Source organism: Gavia stellata, chromosome 6 (genome assembly GCF_030936135.1).
Source record: "Gavia stellata isolate bGavSte3 chromosome 6, bGavSte3.hap2, whole genome shotgun sequence".
Classification (NCBI taxonomy): Eukaryota; Metazoa; Chordata; class Aves; order Gaviiformes; family Gaviidae; genus Gavia; species Gavia stellata.
In genome coordinates, this window is record NC_082599.1 from 18,706,432 (window position 1) to 18,734,106 (window position 27,675).

At 37.8% G+C, this 27,675-nt stretch overlaps 1 protein-coding gene across 1 annotated transcript; it reads left to right on the plus strand.

Annotated features, from left to right (window-relative positions):
* Positions 1-482: 482 nt before the first annotated feature.
* On the plus strand, positions 483-27,675 carry LOC104262565 (protein adenylyltransferase SelO, mitochondrial). The gene is made up of 19 exons (XM_059818818.1): positions 483-687; positions 1,907-2,025; positions 2,276-2,404; positions 3,162-3,226; positions 3,331-3,387; positions 3,487-3,585; positions 8,129-8,196; positions 8,898-8,985; positions 10,828-10,897; positions 11,532-11,604; positions 12,348-12,431; positions 14,479-14,608; positions 15,270-15,314; positions 15,402-15,483; positions 15,574-15,666; positions 19,488-19,567; positions 20,450-20,493; positions 24,958-25,037; positions 25,341-27,675. The coding sequence occupies exons 1-19, from the start codon at positions 483-485 to the stop codon at positions 25,461-25,463; spliced, it is 1,734 nt and encodes a 577-aa protein (XP_059674801.1). The 3' UTR covers positions 25,464-27,675.

Sequence of the window (27,675 nt, forward strand, 5' to 3'; positions counted from 1 at the left end):
CCGCCGCGACCCGGACGCGGAAGCCCGGCGCCGCCACCACCCTCTGGCAGGGGTGCCGGGCGGACATCCGGGCGGGCGGGGGGGCTGCATTCGTCTCGGCGTTCCTCGCCTCGCCTCCCGCCGCTCCCTCGGGGCGCCGAGCGCGGCTGAGGGCCGGGCGGGGGAAGGGCGCCGCCTGGCAGGGCCCGGCGCGGCAGCCGCACCCTCCTGTGGGACAGGGCTTGGGCCGCCGCCGCCCTTCGCCGGGAGTCCGGCTCTGCCAGCCTGCCTGGCGGGCGTGTGGGGCGGCCCGCCCGGCCCCGGGCCAGTCAGTGCAGGGAGAGCGGCTTCGGCGACAGCCGCTCTGTCCTGCCCGCTCGGAGGAGGCACCAGCTCTCCCCGGAAATCTCTGGGAAGAGATAAGAGAGGAGGGCTTGTTCTGAGGGGAGGGAGACTTCAAGCCGGTTTGTTATGTGACTTGGTGAAGGCGAGGTTTGGGGGACATGTGGCCGCCCCCGTGGATGGCCGCCTGGCTGGCGTGGGCCTGTGTGGCCGGGGCTGGGCGCCCGGCCCCGCTCTGCGCCGCCCGGGGACTCTGCGGGGCTCCTCTCGGCCTGAACGCCTCGCAGCCCGAGCCGGGTCACTGCCAGCGGCGGCGGGGGGTGGCCGACCTCTGCGCGTGGCCCCTCTCCTCCCAGAGCCTCCTCGGTATACTCTGTCTGCCCTGGTGCTTTTGCTTGGCGGGTTGTAGCAGCTACTAAAGCAATAGCTCAGTGAAGACCTTCTCTACCCAGTCAAATACTTACTACTTTTAAAATTAAGACTAGATCAGCTGTAAGGAGCTTTTTTTTTTTCCTTCTTTTTTTCATATTGGCAATTTACTGTAATGGAGAGACATGCAAGTCGCAATTATGTGTTAATGCAAAATTGATAACCTGACAGCCGATTTGAAGTACACAAAGCGGTATAGCTCTCAGGCATACAGAATCGCCTGCAATAATAAAGATAATTTATATGATACTATTACAGAAATAATTTCTTCGGGCAATACAACTACTTGCAAGCATTGAGAAATAATAATCAGTGATAAATCTTGTGGCAGCTGGCTATAACAGGATTTGTCATTACAGATATTGAGAAACACGGCTAACAGCAAGTCTCCAGAGATGCTAAGTAACTTAGAATTTTTACAAAACAGTGACTATGAGGTACTGGGATTTTATAATTAACATGGAACTGTAAGATTGTTGCAAGCAAAAATCCATAAAGATATTAAAACACACAGTATTAGTCGAGTGCTTTAAAACAATATTTGTCCTCTGTTACCATGGATCAAGGTGCAGAGTAGGTCTGAAAGAAGGATGAAGCACATCTTTTGAGTACAATTGTTGTGCTACAGCAAGAACTGCATCTTCTGACCCTTTCGTTCGCTGTTTACATTACTCATAGAAGATACAAGCTCCTTTCTTGGGTTACTTGGTGATCATCGCTGCATATGGACTGTATGCCACAGTTACTGGCACACAGTGACTTAATCCGTTGCACTATATTGTTCAGCTGCGGGGGTAGCTGAACTTTCTCTCATGCAAATATCTTTTAGGGTTGCATATAATTGAGTGCAGTATAGAACTGCCCTGAGACTGTTCTAATCACAGTTAATTGAATCTACGCTTAAAAATGTTTTAAATCTTAAAACTAGCATGCCCTACCAGTTTCTTTAACTGCAGAATTTAATCCTTCTTTTCAAAAATCCCAAACAGAATAAAATCCTGAATTTATTTGGGCTTGCTTTTCATGCAGGCTTAATATACCTTGTGGTAAAGAGTCAGGTTTTAATTGTTTCTGAAGTACTTTGATTGGATTTAAGAGGAAGGGTATTAAGAATAATACGATTAATTGTTTTTTTAAAAACATTTCTTGTTTACAGATCCTTTTCCAATTGATGTGATCCAGGAAAATTACATTCGTAATGTGAGAAACTGCCTTTTTTCAGTTGTCTATCCTACACCTTTTAAATCTAGAGTTCGTCTTGTAGCTGTTTCAAAGGTTGGCTATTATTATTTTTTTGTTCCTCTCTAATTAGTAGAGATTGTTAATACATGTACTAAAATATATTTTAATATTCATATGATACTTAACTGTGAAAGCATCTTATCAATACATACTTTAAATGAGTAGAACATGTAAAACATCTTGTGAGATGTCTTTTAATAACAAAATCTGTAGAGAAAACACATTCATTACCACTGAAAATTTGATCATGTTCAAGTATCATCTGTATTATTTTTTTCTCCAGGACGTTCTTGAAAATATTTTGGATCTTGGTATATCTGTCAAAGGAACATCTGATTTTCTTCAGTTCGTCAGTGGTGGGAGAGTGGTTCTTGGGACTGTTCCACTGGCCCATAGGTATGGGGGTCATCAGGTAACTATGGCACTCACTCGTCCAAGTGGAATTATGTAGGTCTTTTCATATGAATTACACCTTGATAATACCTGTGGGTATATAAGTATATGCCTGTAAGTATATAAACACTTATGAACACTTTGATTGCAGATTTGTTCTTCATGAGGGGCTGCAGAGGGAGGAGAACTATAACATTCTTTCATGGTACCATGTCTACTTTCTCTGCTTCTGCTTATGCCAGAAGCAAATTATCTTTTTAACTTCCGTTAGCTGCAGAGTCTGCTTAGCACCCCTGCAGCCTGACAAGCTCTGATTCATGATGGGTATTATCAGCTCAGAGGAGTGAAGAAGGACAGAGCCTCACTGCAAAACCATGATTACTAAGAGTTAAGTTTCATTGAAATGGGTAAGATTATTCATGGAAAAGAACGGTAGAATTTGGTTTGTAATTTCCAATTAAAAAAAAAAAAATTATAAGCTGTGTCAGTTTAAAGGCTCATTATACAAAAGAGACAGAGCTGTAGCTGTACGTCATAGCTGGAAGGTAGAGAAAAAAAATGGGGATTACTGGAGTTATTCTTTCTCTCCAGTTTTCTCATTCATTATTGGTGTGAGTGTAGAAATACAGCTTTAGGGATCAATATCTTAATGACTATCTAAGCAAATGTGTCATTATATTGGGTAGATCACAGAGAACCTGCATATAATTTATACTGTTTCAAGTATAACTGCTGTAAATGATAGAAGAAAATAACTTGATTTTCGTTTTTGTCAGTTTGGTAGCTGGGCAGGTCAGCTGGGTGATGGAAGAGCCCACTTGATTGGAGTATATACAAACAGGTGTGCCATTTTTTTAAGTGTCTGATTCAACTCTGTATTCTGTTTAGCTGATACCATGCATAGCCTGAGGTGTATTGTTAGAAATGCTAATGGTATTTTTGCAGGCATGGTGAGAGGTGGGAACTACAGTTAAAAGGGTCAGGAAAGACTCCATACTCCAGGTAAGTGGCAGTTAATCTATGTACACCAAAACTGGATGTTTTCTTTTTGAAATTTGCTTTGATTTCATGACCTATTCCGTATTTCTCTGTTCTCCATAGGAATGGCGATGGAAGAGCTGTGCTTCGCTCTTCAGTGCGAGAATTTTTGTGTAGTGAGGCCATGCACTATCTTGGAATTCCTACAAGCAGAGCTGCTAGGTATTTTTCTTTTCTTTTTCACAGCATCCTAATTTACGGTTCATTTTGTGACTGAGTTTCACTGAGCATCAATGAAGCAGGACAGTTAGTTTCCAAGAGGATAGTTCTTTCTTCTCATACGTATGCAATCAGAACAAAGTATATCCCTCCAGTTTCGCAGATTTTTAGATAAAACTTTCCAGTAATAATGAGCTCCAGCAATTAATCCATTCACTTTTGTCTTTGGTATGCTTTAAAGTACTATTTTGTTTAAATACAATATTGTGTACTGTCTGTGTCTTGCGGTGAACAGCTGTTGTTCACTTGTAAGACTGTCTTAACTGAATTACCTTAATTTGAAATCTGATTCATTTTGTAAAGAAAGTAAAAAGTGGAAGTTAGATAGAGTGATTTTATCTTACATTAACTCTCCTCTCCAGCTTTTATGATGCTGCAATCAAGAGTTTCTTCTCTTTAAAAAACCAAAATTGTTCTCTCCCTTGTTGCTCACCAAAAGACTTGGAAAAACAGCAGGACTAGATTCCTGCCCTATAAATAATAATAATACCTTTAGTGTATGTGGATAATCAATGAGTCTATCAATATATTTTACATGGTTAATTAGTCTCTTACTACATTGAAGTTAAGCATTTGGATGAATTTTTCTAGAATCAGGACAAGTAGGAAAATGTTGAAAGGGGCTATTTCTGTATTGTCATAGTCACCTAATTGCAATTTTTAAGATTGTTAGGAAAAATTGTGAGTCAGATGAATACACATTAATATTGGAGGTAGTACTGAACGTAGGTAATTGCTCTCAGTTCCTTATTTGTGCAAACATCCCTTGAGCACAGAGGGAGATTTCCTAAAAAAGTAATTCAAAAGTAATTCTGTTTGAATCAAAGATGACTAATTCATTCACTCATTTGGATGATTTTCTCAGAATTAAGTAAACTGAATTTTTCAGATGATCATGTTTAAAATGTCGAGTTCCTTTTGTGTACCAAGTAGTCTTATGTTTGTACTCCGGCATTTCAGGCTTTAAAGAAAGTAAATGTTCTGCAGAAAAGGCCTGTACTCAGCTGCCACATGGCTAGGTGTCTGTATTTGCAAAGTGTCTGCAAATCTTTCTAGCATTAATTCTAACACATTTGCTCTGTTGAAGTGCAATGTTTGTAAATGACATTTTTGATGGTTTATTCACTGACTTCACCTTGAGACGCTTTGCTGTTGGCTGTTAATGCAAAACTTTAAATCTGTCTGAATATCAGCAGGAAAGCATCTGGCAAGGTTATACCCTTTCTTTGCCCTCATCTCAACAAATTGTTCAGTGCAAAACCAATATGAAATTACTCCTTAACTGTGCACAAATTCTACTGAGTACACAGTGTGCTTTAGTTCTCTGCTGGCAAATTGGTTAAATGGCTGGCTTTCTTAACTGCTGTACAAGCTCTCCAGACTGTTTGCAAGACTTCATTTGGAAAAACCCCAGCTGATATCCATATTGTTCCCAATGGGGAGCTGTTGTACTGAGACTGGTGGGATGCACTTACAGAGGTTTTGTCAAGTCTTGGCAGAAGTGTGGGGAAAAGCCTTACGGCTTATCCCAGAACACTCAGCAGGTTGGTTTGCTCTATTGATTTTAAGTACTGTGTTCCCAATGGGGTGCTACAGTTTATGACTGTACTGCCAGATAAAGAACACTTCTTCGTATGGTACCATTTTAGTCACATACTGGGACTACCGGTGAGCAGTGTTATGCATAAGGTCAAAAAAGTGAGCCAATAAACATAGTTTTCAGAGTGGCTCTTACTTGCATAGGGCTTGATGTTCATTTAAAACAGCAAGCAGAGCACGTGGGAGTGTAAAGTCCAGCCCTTAAGCTAGAGCCAGGGGTAGGGAGGGATATAATCCGTCCATCCTTCTGTGAGTGCTGTTCCAGCTTCTGTGGTGTAAGAGCAGTTTCAGTGCTCTGTTTCCTGTCGTTGAGTGTGCATCTGGTCTCCTGCTGCCTTCTTTCAAGTAATGGTACTTACCAACTACAGGGACCATTTGAAAACTGTTTTTATGTAAGTATCTTTATGTGGCTGCTCAGCTATCTGGCCAGCTCTTAAATGTTGCACGTCCATTAACTTGTATTAGTAACTAACCAAACGTTGATGCCCCCATGGATTTTTTGTCAGTAATAAAAGAAGTGCTGATACTCTGCAGGAATTTGCAGAGAGCCTACTGAGAGTTACATAGTCAAAAAGAAACAACCCTTCTGGCAGAGGTCTGTTCAAAACAGTAAAATCTGGTAGCATTATTATTCTGACCCCTGTCCCCTAGTGCTCTGATGCACACAATATTTTGTTAGTGTCTGGGGTTCATTCCCTAGTTTTGAAAATTTTTGTTTTTCTTGAAAGATTAAGATTTTCATGTTCCGTCTCATTTATGTCAGCACTTTCTGTGCTTAATCCTACAGACATAGCAATCATATATGACTGTTTCCAAAAGAGTCTTTTTTTGAAAAAATTTCCTAATGTTGCTTGTATCAGTACAGCTCCAGTAACAGGAGCAGATTGATTTCTAGACACTTTTTCCCTCCTTCTGGAACAATTCACTGCCTGTTCTGTGCAGTTAACAGAGAACATTCAGTTTGGATAGCTACTAGATACCTTCAAAAATACCAAATATAATAATAATAATAATTTAGTTTCAAAGCCACAGTTACTGTTGCAAGCAACTGCACTGTACAAGAATTCAGACAAATCATTCCTTTTCATGATTTTTTGTATGTATTTATGTTTATATGCATACCCCACATTTTCAGTCCAGCTAAATTCTTTCTAAAATTTTGATGCTACAGTGTGTAAATCCAGAATCTAGTGTAGTCTCAAAATTTAACACTTGGGAGTAGTTTTAACTCTGTAACTGTCTTCAGTCAAATTTATGAATGGAATATTAGGTTTGCCTCTTGTCCTTTTCTGTGTACCTCCAAGGAAAGTTTGGTTCTGTCTTCTGTGCAGTCTTCAACTACCTAATAGATAGCAGCTCTAAGTAGCTGCATTAAATCTCGAATAGCATGCCACCCAACTGTTTTGAATGATAGAATCATAGAATAGTTTGGGTTGGAAGGGACCTTGGAAGGCCATCTAGTCCAAACCCTCTGCAATGAGCAAGCGCTATCTTCAACTAGATCAGGTTGCTCAGAGCCCTGTCCAACCTGACCTTGAATGTTTCCAGGGATGGGGCATCTACCACCTCTCTGGGCAACCTGTGCCAGTGTGTCACTACCCTCATCATAAAAGATTTCTTCTTAATATCTAGTCTGAGTCTACCCTCTTTTAGTTTAAAACCATTACCCCGTGTCCTATCGCAACAGGCCCTGCTATAAAGTTTGTCCCCATCTTTCTTATAAGCCCCCTTTTAAGTATTGAAAGGCTGCAATAAGGTCTCCCTAGAGCCTCCTCCAGGCTGAACAACCCCAGCTCTCAGCCTTTCTTCATAGGGGAGGTGTTCCATCCCTCTGACCATTTTTGTGGCCCTCCTCTGGATCCACTCCAACAGGTCCATGTCTCTCATGAATAGGAGAATGTTTTCCAGAATTGTGCAAAATTAGCTAAATTTTCCTGCTGCTGGACTCCTGAACAAGAAGTCTTCTGTGCCTATTGAAGGGAGAATACCTCTTTCAGAAGAAGGCAGGAAGCATTACTTCTGCTGGATTGTCAGTGTAATCCCAGTTGCGTTGGAGAGAAATCTTTCTACACGTTAACCTTAGGGGAATATGATGCCCTTGCATAGTTTGTGAGGATTGATTCTATTTTATTTTTCCTGATATAACAGAAGATACAGTGAAATTACATTCATTTTACAAAATAAAATATGTAAGTTGTGAAATATTTTAGCAAAGTTGTTCCAAGCACTCACAAATCTCAATATTTCGATAAACATAAAAATTTATAGGATGTGCAGAATTTTAAGGCAAACAAAAGGAAGAGATTGTTTTTAAAAATCCAAGTAGAAGTAGCAGCGAAGAAGAAAGGAATAATTATCATGTATGATCAAAATTATGCCTTTTTTGTTTGTTGATACTATTTGAAGAGTTCCTGATTGCCAAGGGTCCCAGATTTGTCCCCGAAGTTCCTGAGACAACAGTTTTAGCTCACGTAAAGGGCAACCTCCATCTCATGCAACAATTTGGCTTCTAATTTCTCTGTCCTTCTAATTTCTCTGTTGTCCTCAGGGAAATTGTGACTTATTTAATGTTATCATCACACTAATCAGTCACTGAGGTTCCAAATGAATGCAGTACTTTTTTTTGAATGCAACCTCTTCCCCAACAACAGTGTAAGTAATGGAAACTGGGCAGCATTGCATAAATACAAAATAAATGCATCTTGCTAATGAAGCTTGGGAAGCCTTGGCTTACTGTTTGCCTGTGTCATTTGTAAATACAAAGTTACACCAGCAAAAGGATATTTCTTTTTATGAAAGAAATAGTTATATAAAATCTGACTTGATCTTCATTGTAAATTATTTTTCCTGAGATAACTTTTTAATGTTCATTTCTTGTTTGTTACAGCTTAGTTGTAAGTGATGATGATGTGTGGAGAGACCAGTTTTACAATGGAAATATTAAAAAAGAAAGAGGTAATGAACACATTTCAAAATAATATGTTGCAACACTGTAACTTAATTCTCCACTGCAAAAATTAATTTTAATATGTCATATATGTGTAATAAAAAGTACTAAATAGGCTTCATTTCATTTCTTAAGATATAAAATCTCCTGAGAAAATCAGTCTGAAACATATCTTAGTTAAAGAAATGAAGCCCTATGAACAGGTCTGCTATGATTGTGGCATATGTCTTGTAGGGGTATAATTTTTATTTTCACTTGCCATTACAAAAATTATATTGAAAACTAGGGAAATTTTCCATTGTTCCGATAGCAATACTAAGATGATGGGAACACTGCTGTAGCTGTGCCATTGATACATCATCTACACCTGCACTGAAAGAGTGGGATGGCACAGCATGGGGAAAAATCTATTTATGTTGGTTCTTATATTGTTGCTAGCATCTCTGGAGTAATTCTAGTATTAATGCAGTACTGGAAATTTGCCTGTGTTTGCTGGTATAGCAAATTAAGCTTTATCATTAAAATGCATGTGTAGTAAAGTAATATTATACATATTAATCTGTTATGCATTGAGCATACTTACGAAAATACCAGTTTAACTATATATATATTAATTCTATGTCTATAGAAACATGATGGCTTTTGTTATGGAAGTATTTTATTTTGCTGATACTCTGTTTACATTTAAATGCATGTGTCTATATTTAAGGTGCAATAGTGCTACGTCTTGCCAAATCATGGTTTCGTATAGGATCCTTAGAAATCTTAGCTCATTCTGGGGAACTGGACTTACAAAGGTTTGAATTTAATCTTCATAGTAACTATATTAATTTCATTAACAATCAAATATGTATTAGAATGCATATATACAGTTGGAATTTAGACATAAATTATTTAGAAAGGAAGACTGCATAATTTAGAAAGATAACCTGCTATTTTTATACAAGCATACAAAAGATCTTACCTCATAAGGATAAAACCCCCTAGATGTTTTTGAAGGCCTGGATCTTACAAAATGAGAAAGGTTTTATAGCTGAAATAGTTCTGGTAACTACGCACTAGGGAGGAGTCGTTTCTTTTGGAAAGATTTGTAAATTTGAAGTGTAAGTTCCTACATTTCTCATAGTTGTCTGTGAAGCTAAATTAACAGAAACATGAAATAAATCACTAGCATGAGTATGTTGTATAAAGTATGCTCTCCAGAAACATACAGAACCAGGGCATTATGCTAGGTAAGAAATTATTGCACAGTTTTAAGTCTCTTAGCAATTTTAATTTCTGTGTCAACCAATTAGCATGACAAATTTTTAGGTCTAGTGTAAATATTTAAAAGTTGGTCATTTCTCCTCAGGAGCAATAGAAATTGTTCTGGGGTGCTTAAAAACGAGCAAGAGCTCATAGCAGTGGTTGTACATTGTAGTAACTGATAATTCAGTTTAACTTCCTGCATCACTCTACGCTGTCTTTCTTTGCTTTTTTTTGAAATCTTACAGCAGATTTTAGTTGTAAAACTGAAAGACTGAATTAAGGAACTGTTTCTAAGTTTTGTTCCGTTTTTTTTCGGTTAAAGTATTTGTGGCCCACTGGATTTAAGGAGCATGTAAAGATCACTTGTACTCATGCAAAATAGACGACTTCTTCCTGCTTGTTTTGGAGGGGGCCTCAGAGTGGCCAAGAGCAGGCCAAGGCTAGTGTGACTGTGCTTCCTCCTCAGAGAAGGTCCTCCTGAAAGAGGATGTCCTGGAGCAAGCAGCTAAAATTCAGAGGCAATAGGTTGGACACCCTTCTAAAGGTCAGGTTGCTAGGTACTCTGAGAAAATCATCACAGTTTGAGGACAGTTCAGTGATTTGCTCCAACAACCTGATCAGAAACTAAAATCTAGATTATATGTGTGCGCAGCCACACAACCCTCGCCCAGGTCCAACCCTCGCCCAGGTCCAACCCTCGCCCAGGTCCAACCCTCGCCCAGGCTGCCTACCCCACGTGTAGATGGTGCTTACAGCTTCCTGTGCTAGCGGCTCTGGCTGGCTCTGACCACAAGAGGGTCCTACAGGGAGATCCTAATTGTACTAAATGCCAGCTGCTCTACTTCAAAGCTTTAGATCGGCAAAGATATGCATCTGACCGGCATTGCAATTTTTAATGCATGTATCCCATTTCCTGAGCCTGTCTTGTAGGACCATGCAGCACTGTTTTGGGAATGACCAGTTACTATGGCAAGTAAACCTACTTCATAAGAATTCAGCCATAACATTTTCTTTGTGAGAATTCTGATGTAAAATTATTCTTTGGAATTATATACTTTTTTCTGGATACCCAAACTTTTTTTTTCCTAAAAAATTGATATTACTGCATGTGAAACCAGATCCTGTTGTGGTCTGAAAGTTTAACACATGGGAATAATTTTAACTCTACATAGCAGTCTCCAGTCATATTTATGACTGGAACCTTAGGTTTTTATCTCTAAGCATTTGGAATGGCTTAATACAAGACTCATTGGAATAAATAGATTGAGTTTTCTAATAACTGTTTGCAGCAAGCTGTAGATCAGCATTTAGCTGCTTGAAAACGAGAATTTTGAACAATCAGTTCTAAAAGTACCAGTTTTATTTAAAGAATTATGCCTCTCCTATTACAGAAGATTGCTAGACTTTATCATCCAGGAACATTTTCCATCAATACCCATGAATGATTCAAATAGATATCTGGTAAGTCTTTTTTAAAAGTTAGTTTTATTTTCCACAAGCATGCGAACAAAAATTATACAAAGCTTTTCAAAGTTTCAAGTTTTAAAAGATTTTTAAATTTGACGTAAGCTTCCAGGTTTTATTAGCAAAAGTTTGTTAATTCTCTTTAGTAAAAACAAGCTTCATGAAGTTTTTTTTCCTCAAAGTCAAATATGAACATTCTTCACCACTTTTCATTATGGAAATGTTTATTGGGAAGCTTCCATTTTCTGTTATTTTTTGTTCTCTTACTGCTCAGATTTTAGGTAAGCAGTGGTCATGAAGTGATGAATTATGCTTTTTCTAGTATAAATGTAGTATATATAGTATATACTAGTATATAAACTAGTGTATATAGTGGTTTTGTTTCTTTTTTGACTTTTTAATTTCTTTTAAGGCATCTGTATGTACTTATTTAACTATAGTTTTTGCTGGACAAGGTTATTGTCCAGTCACATCATTTAGAATGTGAATGAAAAGTCCTGACAGACAGAGATATACATTTAAAAATAGAATGTATGACATATTTCTAAAGTGAATCAGATGTTTATGTTATTTATTGTATCTCATGTTTTTGATTCAGAGGACTTGAAGTAAAAGATGTATTTGATTTTAGGAATTTTTCTCTACAGTCGTATCAGAGACTGCAAATCTGATTGCATTGTGGATGTCTGTGGGGTTTGCACATGGTAAGCTGCAGCAGATGCCATTGGCATTACAGGAGTGACTATAGTCATACACTTAAAGATGGCTTTTATTTGTCACTTTGTTCTTCAGTTCTTCTGATGTCTTCGCCTACAGCAGTATCTGTTATGAATTAATATGCAACGTTTTTTGTAAGAGAGTTAGGAGCACTTTCTGATCTTTCAAAGCATGACTGTATCTGGCAGAAGCAAGAACATGGGAGCAAGAATTCTCAGAATTGTTGTAATAGTCTGATGTACAAAGACCATGTATTGATGTCATATATGAGTTTAATTGCTCTGAGTTCGATGCATCTACATAAAAACCTGGCCTTTTATAGTGTATAGGATACAGTGCTGTCCACCTTTGTTTCAGATTTATGTTATGAAAAATAAAATAGCATTGTCTTGCTAATACAGCACCCAGTCAACTTGCAAGGAAGCTAATGACCAATTTGCAAGATGCTGTTTCAATACTGTGTAGCACTAAAGGGAAAATGAGACAATGCCACCTAGGTATAGAAACCAGATGCAAGACAATGTAGTCAACAGTTTCTTATTTTTATACTTAAAATGCATGCCAGGTCAAGCGTAAGAGAGACAAGTTTACTTTCCAGAGCCTGATTTCTGAAAGGTAACTGCTCCAAAGTTCTCTAGATTCAGTGGGTCTATTTCACAGCAAATTTTCTAGAGACTACAGGCTTCAGGTGGAATTTTAACTTTTGTTTCTCCTTGTTGTTTAATTGTAGGTGTGTGCAATACAGATAACTTCAGTTTATTATCCATAACAATAGATTATGGTCCATTTGGATTTATGGACTCCTATGACCCAAGTGAGTGTAGCACCTGTTTTTAAATATAATTTTTTACGTGCAATAAATTCTTTATGTTAATTTATGTAGTTTCTTTGTGCATGAAAACTCCTAACATTATTAGCAGAAAAATCCCAAGGATGTGTATCTTGAAGAATTTTAGGGAAAAAAATATATCAGAGGCCAGTTTTATGATACGCTATACAGGTTACATTTCAAGTGCTAAAAGTCTTGTTAGTGAAATATTACTGTTAAACCCATTTTCATGAGAATGTTTCCAGCTGAACTTCATCAATTGAACAGATGCTGCAACAGAAACCTAGAAAACTAAAAATTGCGTATTGCTGTAAGCAGCCAAAAGCAAAAGTGGTACACAGTAACTTTGTGTGCATCATGCTCTAGCTTTATAGTCCCAGCAGCTAATTATATTTTGGAAATCAATCCTACCCAGTCATGGCAACCTTTCATTGAAAGTATGAACTCAGTCAGTCTGGGATTGGTAGATACAAGTCCAGTATGTACATAAATGCATATTATTTGATTATTGTGTAGAGGTTGCATCTGAGTAAGCTTCAGAATCAGCAGTGGTTATCTCTATCTGTTTTTATGAGACTGCAGCCTCAAATTAAGGAAATCTCATGAGAATAAATGTCATATTGTTTCTATTTTATTGAAAAAACAGGACTTTTCTCATTTTAGATCTTTCTCTATATGGTGGGTTGACCCCAGCCAGCAATTAAGGACCCACCAGCCACTTGTTCACTCCCCTCTGCTGCGGGTTGGGGGAGAGAGTTGGAAGAGCGAAGATGAGAAAAAGCTCACAAGACAGTTGAATAAGTGAAGGGAAAAAAAAAGGGGTGGGGTGACCAACAAGTGATGCAAAGGCAATCACTCACCACCTCCCACCAGCAGACTGATGCCCAGTCAGTCCTCAAGCAACAAGTGCCTTGGAAAAACTACCCCCAATTTTTATTGCTGAGCATGACGTTATGTGGTATGGAATATCCCTTTGGTCAGTTGGGGTCAGCTGTCCTGGCTGTGTCCCCTCCCAGCCTCTTGCCCACCCCTAGCCTAACTCACTGGTGTTGCAGAGTGAGAACAGAGAAGGCCTTGATGCTGTGCAAGCACTGCTCAGCAATAGCTAAAGCATTGGTGTGTTATCAACACTGATTTAGTCACAAGTCTAAAACACAGTGCCATACAGGCTGCTATGAGAAAATTAACTCTGTCCCAGCCAGAGCCAGTTAACCCTAGAGCCAGATGAAATGCTTTAGAGTTAAAATTCAGATTTGGACCAATCACCAGATCTGACAGATGTGTCACAGGTCTCCTCCTTATTGCTCCATTTGTTATTAATGTCCTCTGAGGACTCAGGCAATGCTGTGTGCATTGATCAGCTTATCTGCATTTGATCTGAGCAAGGGGTTCATATTGCATCTATTCAGAGACTGGTGCTGTAGATACGCATACATTTTACTTCTGGATACCTGTAACTTGCATAGCAGATATTTATTATCTCCCAAATAATGGATTTGCATGCTGGAACACGTTAGCCCTAATTTTTATGAGTACATAAAGCTTGCTCGTACAACTGAGACAAATTTTGCTTAGGTGGCCTATTTATTTAAATATATGTTTATATATGTTACTTTTCAAAAAATACTTATAAATTCTGAATCTGGTTGTACAGTTCTTTGCTTAGTCTGTGTGCTAAATAGTAGCACTATATGGAGTAAAAACATTGAATAAGACATTGTTTTTAATGTAAAAATGGTCTTTTTCTGTTTAAACATCGGAATTTATTTTGTATCTTCAAGTATGAAAATGTCACTTGTGACACATGGGAACTTGTCTGTGAAGGATGTATTCCTTAGACTTGCAAATAATAGATCTTGAGTTAATTCACTGTAAATAAGTATCCTTGTTATCTGATTTTAAATATTCAGTAACTTTAGGGCTTTTATTAGCTTGCTGTGTAAGTATAAAAATGAATGCACTTCGATATTTTAACATTGGTTGTTTATTGCAATTACTCAGTTGTGGAAAAGTAATGTATTGTTTGAAACAGATTTTGTTCCAAACACATCTGATGGTGAAAGGAGGTATAAAATAGGAAACCAGGCAAATGTTGGGCTCTTTAATCTGAGCAAGCTGTTACAAGCTCTAAAACCTTTATTGGATCCCAGGCAAAAGAAGCTGTAAGTAATCTTTAAACTGTCTTTAAAGAACTAGTGAGATGGGAGACCCTGTAATCACCATATGCATAGGAAAGAAAGGGATTAGCTTTTAAAATCTATCTTTCTAAGTGGAAATTGATTCTGAATTAATCCTGGTCAGAATAAGGTTGGAGGGAGGGGAGAAAGGTTTTCATTGGTCATTAATAATATCAAAATATGACTGGAAGGTGGTTCTAGATGTTGTGCGGTCCATTCTCCTTTCACTAAGGTAGGACCTTTGCCTGTAGTTTTCTAAGTTCGTCTAGCTTGTTCTTTAAGATGCTTACTTTTGAAGACCGTACATCCTCCTGAAGTAATGAGGTAGTATTTTTATATCCTATTGTAAAGATTCCTAATATGAATCTTCTTTTGTGCGGTTTAAGCTCATGACTTCTTTCTCAGTATGAAAACGAAGAACATCATTGTATTTTTCTTCTTTGCAGCAGCTATTAATGTGTTTGAAGCCTCTTAAAATGTTTCCCCTCAGTCTTTTTCCCACTACAGATCCCAGTGGATTCAGAATATCAATGTTTGTGACATAGATATCAGACATAAGAAGTTTTCATTGTTTAATGTACAGTAGGATTGTACCCACAGTAGTATTTTAGTTCCATAGAATTTGACATATCTTTTGTTTTTGCAGAGCTTCCCAGATTTTGGAGGGGTATGGTGAGCGCTATTACATCCGGTATGCAGTCCCAGAACTCAAACCTTCTAGTCACAGTATTATAAATTATATAATGTAGCAATTTCCTTACTTTGTTACTATTTTCAGTTTCACAGAACTATTCAAAACAAAATTGGGTCTTCTTGGGGAGAATGAGGATGATAACTATTTGATTGCTTTCCTCCTAAAAGTGAGTTTGCTTTGCTAATTTTGTTGGCAAACACCTGAACTGATACCCCATACTTTAAAAATACTGATATAACTATCATTATTTCACTAGCTTATGGAAGATACAAAGGCTGATTTTACAATGACGTTTCGACAGCTCAGTGAAATTACTGAAGACCAGTTAAAGATGCTCCATATACCTGAGGTATTAATACAAGCACCCAATTTTAGGAATACTTAATGTAAAATGAGTAGATGAAGTTGGACATAATGCTGGTATAATAGAGGGTGTATCAAGCCATGATTTGTCTGGGAAAAGTGTCATTGCAGCATTATTAAGGGACAAGGAGTCATGCTATCACCCCATGTTAAGCCCGTGTCTGATAATGAAGGATACATTAACGAAGAGTGCTAATGAAAGATACATTAATGAAGAGTGCTGAAGTCAGATTTTCAGCCTCTGGTACAGGTCTTGAGGGTAGAAAGGCTCTGCAGAGGGATCTGGACAGGCTGGATCAATGGGTGGAGGCCAATTGTATGAGGTTCAACAAGGCCAAGTGCCGAGTCCTACACTTGGGTCACAGCAATCCCATGCAACACTACAGGCTTGGGGATGAGTGGCTGGAAAGCTCCCCCGCAGAAAAGGATCTGGGGGTGTTGGTCAACAGCCAGCTGAATATGAGCCAACAGTGTGCCCAGGTGGCCAAGAAGGCCAAAGGCATCCTGGCCTGTATCAGAAATAGAGTGGCCAGCAGGAGTAGGAAAGTGACTGTACCCTTGTACTTGGCACTGCTGAGGCTGCACCTTGAATGCTGTGTTCAGTTTTGGGCCCCTCACTACAAGAAAGACATTGAGATGCTGGAGTATGTCCAGAGAAGGGCAACGAAGTTGGTGAAGGGTTTAGAACACAAGTCTTATGAGGAGCAGCTGAGGGAACTGGGGTTGTTCAGCCTGGAGAAGAGGAGGCTGAAGGAAGACCTTATCGCTCTTTACAACTACCTGAAAGGAGGTTGCAGAGAGGTGGGTGTTGGTCTCTTCTCCCAAGTGACAAGTGATAGGACAAGAGGCAATGGCCTCAAGTTGCACCAGGGGAGGTTTAGATTGGATATTAGGAAAACTTTCTTCACTGTAAGGGTTTTCAGGCATTGGAACAGGCTGCCCAGGGAAGTGGTTGATTGACCATCCCTGAAGGTATTTAAAAGATGTGTGGATGAGGCGCTTAGGGACATGGTTTAGCGGTGGACTTGACAGTGTTAGGTTTATGGTTGGACTCGATGATCTTAAAGGTCTTTTCCAACCTAAACAATTCTATGATTCTAGGTCTAATGTGATAGTCATAAATATTCATACACGTGGGAATGTGATTTTCTTCACATATAAGATGGGTCTGCTAGGAACAACTTTCCTCCCCCTCCCCTCCCCTTTTTTTTTTGTTGTTTGCTTAAGTATACCTTCTGATAGTATTTCGTAAGACACAAGTGAAGTTGGACAGGCCTCATAAGGAAAATTTTAACCTCGGGTCAATCTAACTATTCCTAACATGGGTTTACCAGGTGGCCTAAACTTCTGCTCTCAGGCTCATCAGTTTGTCTCGATATCTAATGGTAATTGAGATCCCATCTCGTCATAAACTCTTGCTAGAACCTCAGCCCATAGTGGCCTCTGCCCTTCCTTGGGCACAAGATTGGTTCTAAATGTAGCTTAAAGCTTAAGAATACATTTTGTTACTGTGTCCTGCTCAGCCTGCTGTCCCATCCTGTGTTGCTGCTAACTCAGCCTAAACTTATTCTTCAGGACCAAGTATAACCATAAAAGAGATGAAAGTATTAAAATAAAAGAGATAAATTTCTTACCTGGATATAATGCAATCTTTAGAAGTAGAAATCTAACTGAAATGTTTGAACTGGAGTGAGATGCTAGGCAAGTAATAATTGGATAAAAATACAGAGGGAAGATTCTGAAAAGAAAGCTTGTAAGTACCTGATCTAGAAAGAAAAATAGGAAGCCTTTTTGCAAGAGCCAAAATTATTTTTTTCTTTTTTCTTTAAAACAGTGCCTTTTCCATGTGAGGAATATTGTTCACTTTGCCTGGGAAACTTTGTTGCCTTTCCCTAACTTCTGACTTATTTCTGTTTGCCTTTGAAACTAATTTAAAATGAGAGCAGGTGGACTTACGAGGTTGTTTTAGGGAGCAGAATGACTGTACATGAAGCATAGAATGAAAATGAGGAGTTACGGTTTCTTTTTCCAGTTGTGTCCTAGATAATTAAGTGATTTTGACCAAATTCTCTGTTTTTCCCTGTTTTCTTCTGTTAAGTAAGATGTCTAACCTGACCTCTGCTATGAGCTTGAAGCGATTAATAATTAAAATGTTGATTTTAAGTGGTAAGCAACAAAATACAAAGAGCTGTAGCTTTGGAATGAATCATTTATGCAGAGGGGGTGATAAGATGATGGGTGTGTTTTTAAGAGAAGGTATTTTTGTCATAGAATATGAGGGATTTTTTCCATTTCTTAGTGGCCTATGGGTGACAGGAAGAACAGAAGCCACCTTCATGCAGTATGGAGCCACTCCCAGACTACTGCAGTAGTGGCATTTATGGCAACTCCATCTCCCCTCCTTTGAAGGTGCAGGCTGAGGAACTAATGATCGTGGTGTAGTTGTGACCCTGCTACTACACTGAGGGTCATTTCCAGCTTTCACTTGGTAGCAGCTGACTCTTTTTTCACACAATGAAATGATTTAGCCCAAAAGTTCTGAGTCCCAAAACTGATGTGGTAAAGCAGGTACAATTTTATGCTGTTAAAAAGTTTTATTTTTTTAAATATTCTTTTTTATATTAAAGTAATTTCAACTGCTGTTTATTCACACACTAATACTTTGTCAGTAGCAAAGTAAGTTCTCATCTTGGTTCATAGATCACTTACATTTTTTTCAGCTGCACACCAAAATTGACCTAAAAATGCCAGAATCATTTGGGAACACTGCAGGAGTCCTTACATTTATTATTAACTGGAAACGTTCTGAAATTCCTCCTAAAGCAGCCTAACCCTTCACATCTTTGAAGATATGCTTGACTCCCACACTCACCTGTTATCCACCTGCCCGACCCCCAGCTCTTAGTCATTTCTGTAATTTTAACTCATTTTTCTACTCAAATATGGTTTTCATTATATTTTTTGACTCCCATTCCTTTAAAAAAACACAGATGTGATCAAAACTTTGTTTTGTCCTTGCTTTTAATTTCCCTTCCTTAACTTTTGCCCATTTTTTTTCTTGTGTATCTGCTGTTTACCTCCTTTTATCTATGTCCATTTCTTTCTAATCTCTTCTTTCCCTGAAGTTCAGTTTTTGTCTGTGAGCTTTGGCTACTTTCTCTCAACTAAGCAATATGAAGCAGCTGTTAGCATAGTGTCGTCAGCTGGGGAAGCCCAGTTTGTGGTTGTTGTCCAACACTGGAGGCAGTAACCCCAAGCTCTGGTTTCTCTCTGTTTGCCTTTTCCAAGTTCTGTCTCCTCTCCCTTCTTCCTCTCCTACTGTCTCTATTCTTCTCCTCAGTCTTCTCCTATCCCTGTAGCTTTAAGTTTCCCTTTTTCTCCACACCTTATCTTTCTTTATCAATACGTTTTCCTTATTCCACAATTTTGGAAGAAAAAAAAAATTTCTACAAATAGATCTGATTCACATACAAAACTCAGAAGAGAGTAAAACCTGTCCTTATATAGCCTAAAAGATAAAATAGGTCAGAAAATAAGCCAAGGAAGAATAGGGGTGAAGTGCTGGAGGTGTTTAGGTAGAATCTGCCATAACAGAGATGGATTAATATGGATGTATCATGCTAGCAAAAAGAAATAATTTAAATACAGAGGAAAAGATACTAGTAGAATTTTGGGGGAGAAAATTCCTTGAAGGGTAATCATATGTTTCCCTCTTAAATTCTTTTAATATTCATTTGCTTACTTTGGTTTTTGCTTAACAGGAACAAAATTCTGACTACCTGCCATTAACTGTTTCTTTCTCTTTAGGACTTCTGGGCTCTCCAGGATCTGGGTAAACACAAGTTATTTTCAGAATGGGTTACTATGTACCTCTTGAGATTAAATCGGTAAGTCTGATGCAGTTTCAAGTGTAAAAATAACACCAGATGTGTGTTTGGCAGAAGCAGGCAACTTTAATCTGCAGTGATTTTCCATAATCTTTAGTGGGTCTGGTAAACTGGCCCAAACATGGTTTCATATGCCTTTTTTGTCTTTATGGTTCTAGATTGTGCTAGATTCCATAATAAATACTATTGTAGATCTGTTTGACACACAGGCACATAAAAATGACATGGGAGGAGTGGTCTGTAATTTTGTCCTTCATTGAGCAACCGATCAGATTTCTTTGGTTAATAATTTTTGTTAAAATACCAGTCCTATAGATTCAGTCCAAGAATCCCAAACAGGCTTTGCAAATACATAGTAATGAATAATGTTTCATTACTGGTAATACATATATTTTTTACTATGTAATAACACTGCTTTAGGATGACAAGGGGTAGAAGTTGAACAGGTGTGAATACACAGGCTGTGTTTGGAAACCGCTGGTGTTGCATAGATAGGGACATGCATGTTAGAACTTCCTACCAATCCTTTTGTCTTAAATCAATAAAGAATGTAATGTGTTTTTCTTGGTCATATATGGTATGCATGGCTGATAGTAGTGAAAAGAAGTACGTATCAGGTACTTGGAAATTTTAGTCAGTAAATACAATTCTTAGGGGAAAAAATCAATACAAGATACAAAACCTACAAGAAAGTGTGCAGTTTTTTTCAGGTCTAATCATTCTTAGAGATTGACACCTGCTTCCAGGTGTGAAAACACAAAAGCAGAACACTTAATGATTTTAATGAAAGTCAAATAAAGTATTTCTAAAAATAAATAAGCATAACCCTCATTAGCTAAAGCACTTTCTTTTTTATTCTTTTGGTTTGTTTTGCATGTATAGTAACAAGGGTGATTCAGACACCAAGAGAAGAACAAGAATGACAAGTGAGTAAAACAATCCAAAGGAAACATATGCTTGGACATGACAACTATCTATTTACATAGGTTTCTTTAGTGTTAGTTCTTTTTCCTTTTGAGGAGAACAAAAATGTACTGTTTTTCTGAAGAGGAGAAATTCTCATTACACTGCTGCAAAACATGTAATACTGTACATTCACTGTGGCTGTCTCTGGTTTCACCCACTCTTGTGATTAGAATCTAGCCACGTGTATATGGCTAGACCTGTGAATATATATGTACTTTTTACATAAGCTAAATGATCAAGAAGTTCCTTGGCTACAGTGAGGCTAGCTTCCTCCTTACAGATCCTCCCTTTCCTCTCCTTAAAAAGAAAATAAATCCTTAATTTAATTGTCTGTGTTTATAAAGAAACTGGTCTGGCCCAAACCCCTTCTGTTGTGAATACAGTCATAGTTTTATCAGTTGACTGAGGACTCATAGTGTGAGATCGTGGAAATGCACCGCAACCACTAGTCCAAGTTGCTCTTCTCTAGATTCTGCTGGTTTGGAATGACAAAGCACATGTCTATTCATATTTCAGGTGATAGTCCAAGTTGCTCTTCTGTAGATTCTGCTGGTTTGGAATGACAAAGCACATGTCTATTCATATTTCGGGTGATTGAAATCACAAATGATGAAGACTTCATAAAGAAGGCCTTACCTATCAGTATCCACAAAGGCTGCTCTGACCTGTGTCACACCATATGTAAATATAGACACTGAAGCAATCCAACTCAGCTGTCTAGCTATGGTGTATTCCATATCAGACCTCATTTACCTACTTGATTATTTTTCTTTCCTTTATTTTTCATTTACGTTTTTATATTTCTTTTTTATCTTCATTTTTTTATCCCCTTTTTTACAATTTCCATGTGGGGGTTCAAGAGATGCCAGGCCTCCGGCTTGTTCCATGCTTTGGTGCTCATGGACTTGATTTTATTTTTTTTTTTTCCCATTTTGATTCCCTTTAAGAACTTAAGAATGACTGGCCTGTGGGAGCATGGTTGTCTGTATCTTGTCATGTCTCAAGTGGGGCTTCACCTTAGTGTCTTGAAATGGTGGATGTGCTCTGCCAGCTCCCCAAATTGCAACTCTTCATTGCAAAGTAGGGTGCTCCCTGAAAAGGCCTCTAGGATTTGATTTCCTTGCGAGAGATGCCCTTCCTCTTCTGCTGTATCTGCTTTTCCTGAGTGCAAGCAACATCTTTTCCTTGATCTGTACTTCCTTCCTTTAGCAGTCTGTGAATGTGTTAGTTTGCATTGCTCAGAAGAACATCCAGTAATGAACCTTTGATAACATCAGGAAAGATTCTTGTAGGCATCTTGTACTGGCTCAATGGACTAAGATTTGTCTGAGTGTTCAAATGTGTCCAAATTCTTTCTACAAGTTGTAAAGAACTCAGGTTTCTGATAGGCACCCACTTTTTTTTTTCCGCACCTGGAGAAAAAACTCCTTACTTGTGAAAGGACTATCTAGTCATGGAAGTCAAAGGAAGGTACTTTGATTCTCCAAATGATTCTAAATACAAAATGGTAGAGGTACTGCATTTACCTATCAGTCACAGCAGAAACAGTGGATATGAAATTCTAAGAATTATTCAGGGAGAGATTTTTTTGGATCTGCAGTAAGCTGTGATAAGTTTTTGAAATTTGCCTATAAAAGATAATGAGCAACTGAAAAATCTCTGGCCAAAAGAGAATGAAGGAACTGCAGGATCTGATCAAATTCTGCACAAAAGGTATTATAAGCTGCAGTGTTCTGTTGCTTTGCAGGGTGTTTTATTCTCATTTCTAATGGAAATAGCTGTACTCTTTTTTTAGATGTTGATTGGCAGCTTTCTTCAAAAACTTGATTTGGTAGGAAAATGGCAGGAGATAGCACTGACTTTCAGTAATAAGATAGTAAAAACTACATAGGGCACAATTTATCATCACATGGACCTTCAAGTTTGCATCCACATTCTTTAACCAAGGCTTTATCCATTTTTAAGAACACTTCTTACAATTTTACATGTATTTTTAGAAAGTTAATATGAAAACAGTTGCCAAGAAGAAAGGTTTGTTTTATTATTTGTATTTTGGTAGGGTTAAGAAGTTTCAACCGTGGGACTCTGAGGCTCTTAGCTCAACTACTGTTTTGAGGTTTTGAGCTCCCCTGTTTTCCTCAGATAAAATTTAATGCTGAAAACTGTCTAAACACACTTCCTATTTTTCTATGTTTTTTGAATCTGCTTTTAGAGAAAATCATGATGTTCTGAGTTTTTATTCCAGATCAGAAAGGTTCCTAGTTTGGGGATGATCTTCTGCAAACCAGCATCGTGTTTTTCCACATGCACCTCAGAGGACCTTGTAGTACAGAAGACAGGTGAAACAAAGAAAAGGTTTTGCCTCCAGGATCACACTTGTGCTAGTGGTCTCAGTTTTGGTAGCAGTCCAAAACTTGATATGCAAAGATTCACGGTTAAGTTAGTTGAGTTTTCTTCCATATAATTGGTCATCACTCTATATTCATACAGCAGAGCTGCAAAAATTTGTAACAGGCTACTGATGTTAATTTGTTATTATTTTATTTAAAATTTAAATTTCCTTTTAAAAATCAAAAAATCTTGTTACATTTTTGCTAGCTGCTCCATATTGCAGTGTGACTGAAGTTTCTTACAGAGTTTTTTTGTTGTTCTCTTTTACATCTATACATTTAAATAAGTCTCTTAGATGCCCCTTGTGGTGTCTTTAAAATTGTTTTTTTTGTTGAAGTATTTGCTTGTAACAGCTGTCCATTCTCAGTACAACTTGCAGCAGAAATCTGGCTCAACCTGGTCAGCTGTGCATTTTTACCCAGCATTTCATGTTAAAGACAAAACTGTTGTGGCTCTCTAGATTTTTATGTGGATTGGTAAGTCCCACTAAATTTTGTATCACTGTCTTTAGTATTGACTGACCATGTATATATTGCCATTAACACCTCATTATTCATCACCTTTCCCTCATCATTAGTAAGTAAGTGTAGTAAAATATCTCACTTGTCAAAGTACATTACCTTGAAGCATTTGAAGTTGATCAGTTACTCATTATCTTCGGTTTTTTCTCTCTTCATTTAGTTTTTGGTTCTTAGCAGCACTTTATCTTGTACTGCCTAAACTTAGTTCCTTAGGAGTTGATCAAAAAGTTCTGACAATCCATATCCTAATCCAAGTCTATAACTGTATTTCTTTACAAAAGAAACATGTAAAAAAAAAAATTGTAGACCAGATCATAAAGTGTTCATAAGGGCACAAAATTTCTTCTGCTTTGTCCTTTTCTTATCTGGCTTGTCTTATTCTTTCATAATTATCTTATCACTTGTGTTAATTACAGATATTTTTAACGCCACTGTGAAACTTGTCAATTTGCAATTGTTAAGAATATATTCCTGGGACTAATATTCTCCTGTTAATATGAGTCATGTTTTTAATGTGATTCATCATTTTTTCTATGAGTCATATGTTAACTTCTCCACCTTTTAAATATTCTTTTTATATTGTTATCACACTTTACTATTGAAAACCCATTTACTGGATTAAATCAAATACTTGGCCAGAGTAAATTATTTTGCCAAGTGGGAAACCACTATTTTTTTACCAGTTAGGGCAGGGTCTTGTTATGACTATGTAGAGCTGATCAGGGTTCCAAATAGCTAGTTGTATTTGTTGGCTTTTGATTAATATATGCAAGTACATACAGAACAGCAGTACTGTGAAAAAGAAGAATGTCTGTATCTGGGTGGACTGCATCTCAGTCTTCGTTCTCATGGAAGTCAGCACCTGGACATTGTGCCGGAATGTTGTTCTATTACCTGGGCCGCTTTTATGAAGGAGGGAGTGGTGGTGCCACCTGAGATGCTTCTGGTTTCAGACCATGTTCTGATTTTGTAAGAGGGCTTCACCTTCTCTCTTCTGGCAGGAACATGAGTGGTCAGAGTTCAGCACTTAGATCTTCTTCTCTATAGAAGAAGGAATATCTAAGTATATACACTTTAATGAATATCTCAATAATTCCTTTTTACATTAAATAATATAATATTCATTTTTATGATCTCCAGGAATGTATTGACAACATTGAAATACCCTTTCCAACAATGTAGCAGGAACCTAGGCCATGGTAAACTAACCACATTTTGGAAAGTCTGCTGGTGGTCGTAACAGGAAATCCTTTGTGTGTCAGTGTGATGTTCTATACTGTTCTAATTTTTGTTTGGCACTTTGGCATTACTGATTGTGCAAGTTTAAAAAAATCTTTTTAGCAACTCATAAAAATAAATAAATTGATTCATTCCTTTTCCTTTTTATGCATTTTTTTTCTTGATCTGCAAATTAAACCTTCTTGAAGATTTCAGTGACATGTTTCAATGACTGTGTTTGGCTTTTGTTGAATATATCTAACTAAATTTAACGCGATTTACTTTTGGTTTCAGCTGCTAATCCTAGATACATACTTAGGAATTGGATGGCAGAATCAGCAGTGCAAAAAGCTAATTTGAATGATTTCTCAGAGGTAAAATTATTTCTTTCTTGACATATTTATTAATAATTGGCATAATTGTTAATTAAAGAGTTGTTGCATTTACACTTTGAACTTGTATTAGTATCTAATACCAATTACTATTAAAATATTAACAAAACTGTTAATACTATTAATTATAACATAAAGAGTAGTGACTATATTAATAGTAATACTAATAATAGTAAGCAACTCATGGAATAGTCTCTGGAGCCAGCAGATGATTTCTTGTTTGCAAGATTTCTTGTTTGCAGGAAAACGTTTTGTATAAAAACTTACCCATTTTAATTGTTCCAGGTTCATCTCCTAGAGCAGATTTTACAACATCCCTTCCAGAGACAGCAGGCTGCAGAGAAAGCAGGCTACTCCCTGCGCCCCCCAGCTTGGGCCAAGGATCTTAAAGTAAGCTGTTCATCCTGAGAGAAGTTTGACCAAGCAAGAAAACTGATCAAGGTCAAAGCTCAGGCCTTCAAATAGGATTAATGGATCAAGCCACAGGAGCTTCTCTCCCTTATACTTTGTGAACTGGAATCTGCTACAAGGTCTTGACCAACTTTATAAAGTCTAAAGATTAAAGAAATGGACCACTATGTATGGTTGCATCAGCAAATTATATTGGCACTTATAACTCTGCCCTTCATATTCAGCTGGGCATTAATCTGAGTCCCAGTATTTAAGATCTGCCAAACTGTTACACTTAACCTCTCGGAATTCATGGCTGATCAGATGGGTCTCAGTAACTTTTAATGGCTGGTCAATTTAAAATCCATCTAAACTAGTTTTAATTGTGCAGTATTTTGATGAATATTCTTCTTGCTGTTACACACTGTTCAAATGTAATTGTATTCTGAAGACATAAATGTTCTTAAGTCTTTTGCAGAGTTGGTACAGAGGATCATCTTACACTTATACCTTGCCACATTTTCTCTTTTTGACCTTGTTTTGTCCCATTAAACTGCCAACAAAGATTTGAAGGAAATTCAGTTAAATCGTGAGCAAAGGTATCTGTCTTGGGAGTGACTTACCCAAAAATAAATTTTAGTGTCTTTGCCAGTGTCAGGTGCCTGTTAAGCCTGGCCCACTGCTCTTCGAAAGTGTATCTTTTGATAGTAGTAGAATGATTGTTGGTGCATTGATACAATGCCTCAGGAAATTTTCCCTGGTTGTACATGGAAAAGGACTTTCTTGGAAGTATCTCACTAGGTATGTGGTCAGGTCAAGATACCTTTTATATCCAGCCACCTGTTGCTGTAAGGAACTAACAGAAATCTTGCAAGGAAAGATTTAAAATTCAACTGAAGCTGTTACATAGAAGTCCTTTGAGTAAAAGAGAGAGACTAGTCTTTGAGTCCTGGGTCTTGTTATTTATCCTTGTTTGATAGTCCAATTCCACATCACAAAACTTAGTGTATAATTAAGCCAAAATTAATACCTAAGCAATCAGGTCCAATGTTGTTACGCTAGAAAATTTACAGCAAAAATCACTTATTTGGGGGCTTTGTTACTTCTTGACATTACCTCATCTCTTCCCAAATCCAAAATGGATTGGTTTAGAACCTCCAAATTTCTTGAGTACCACTTGATTCTGAAATAGAGGCTATTAAGTGGTATAATTAGCATTTCACAAATCTATTTCTAGATATATAATTAGTGTGGAAAAAAATTTATATTATTAGAAAACTTTCAGTGACTAAGAAGTATTTGAATGCCTTTACTTCTTAACTATAATCAACACAATTATTCAGGATGGTTTCCCCTCAGATATACAGCTGTTCAAATATAAATATAGTTGTTCAAATATAAGTAGTAGTATCATAATGTGAGGAACAATATAGATATTTAAATATAGTTTTCTGAAATCCAGTCTGAAGTTTAAGCAACTTACACAAGTTCAGCCTGGCTTAACATTCCTTGTGCAGGTAGCAAGTGCTCTTCTGCAACCACTGGAATTAGTGTTTGAGCTGGCAACACCTCCAGGTAAGAGGAGTGGGCTGCTGGGGGATGCCTGTAAAAGCCCTTCAGCAGTGGGCTACGTTCCCAACCTATAGAAACACTGGCGTTGAGGTCTTTTCTCAGCTAATTACAAGCAAAATAGCATGTTGTGATGAAATGTGAGAACATCAACATTACCAACTGCATGGAATGAGGTACACTGCAAGTAAGTGATGATTTGAAGATGAACGTATTTGTGCCCACAGGGTAAATACAGCAGCACTGCAACTTGGGCCCTGGTTTCCAATTAGGTGAAAGGAAAGAACTCTAATTTATGTTAAACCAAACATCTGGTAAGTTTCTTTTGTGTGTAGGCCTGTACATCTTTACCTCATGGAGTAATTGTATAAATACAAAGCATTTTTATACTGCTTTTTTCTTCAAAGCATTTTTATAAATGTTAAATCCTGTTAGTAGCAAGCAGACCTCTGCTTCACCCATAGTTACAGGTAAAGCAAGCCTCCAGAATCATGAAATAATACCAGGGCATCCCAAATGGGATCAATTTTACAAGCAGTGATATGTACTGTCCACTGTGCTCACTGTGAGGCTTTTCTTAGGTTCTTGAAAAACATCTGAAAGAATGAAGCAAGCCCCAAAAATTGGTTTCACATGTTCCTCTGGCTGCAGAGAGTAGGTC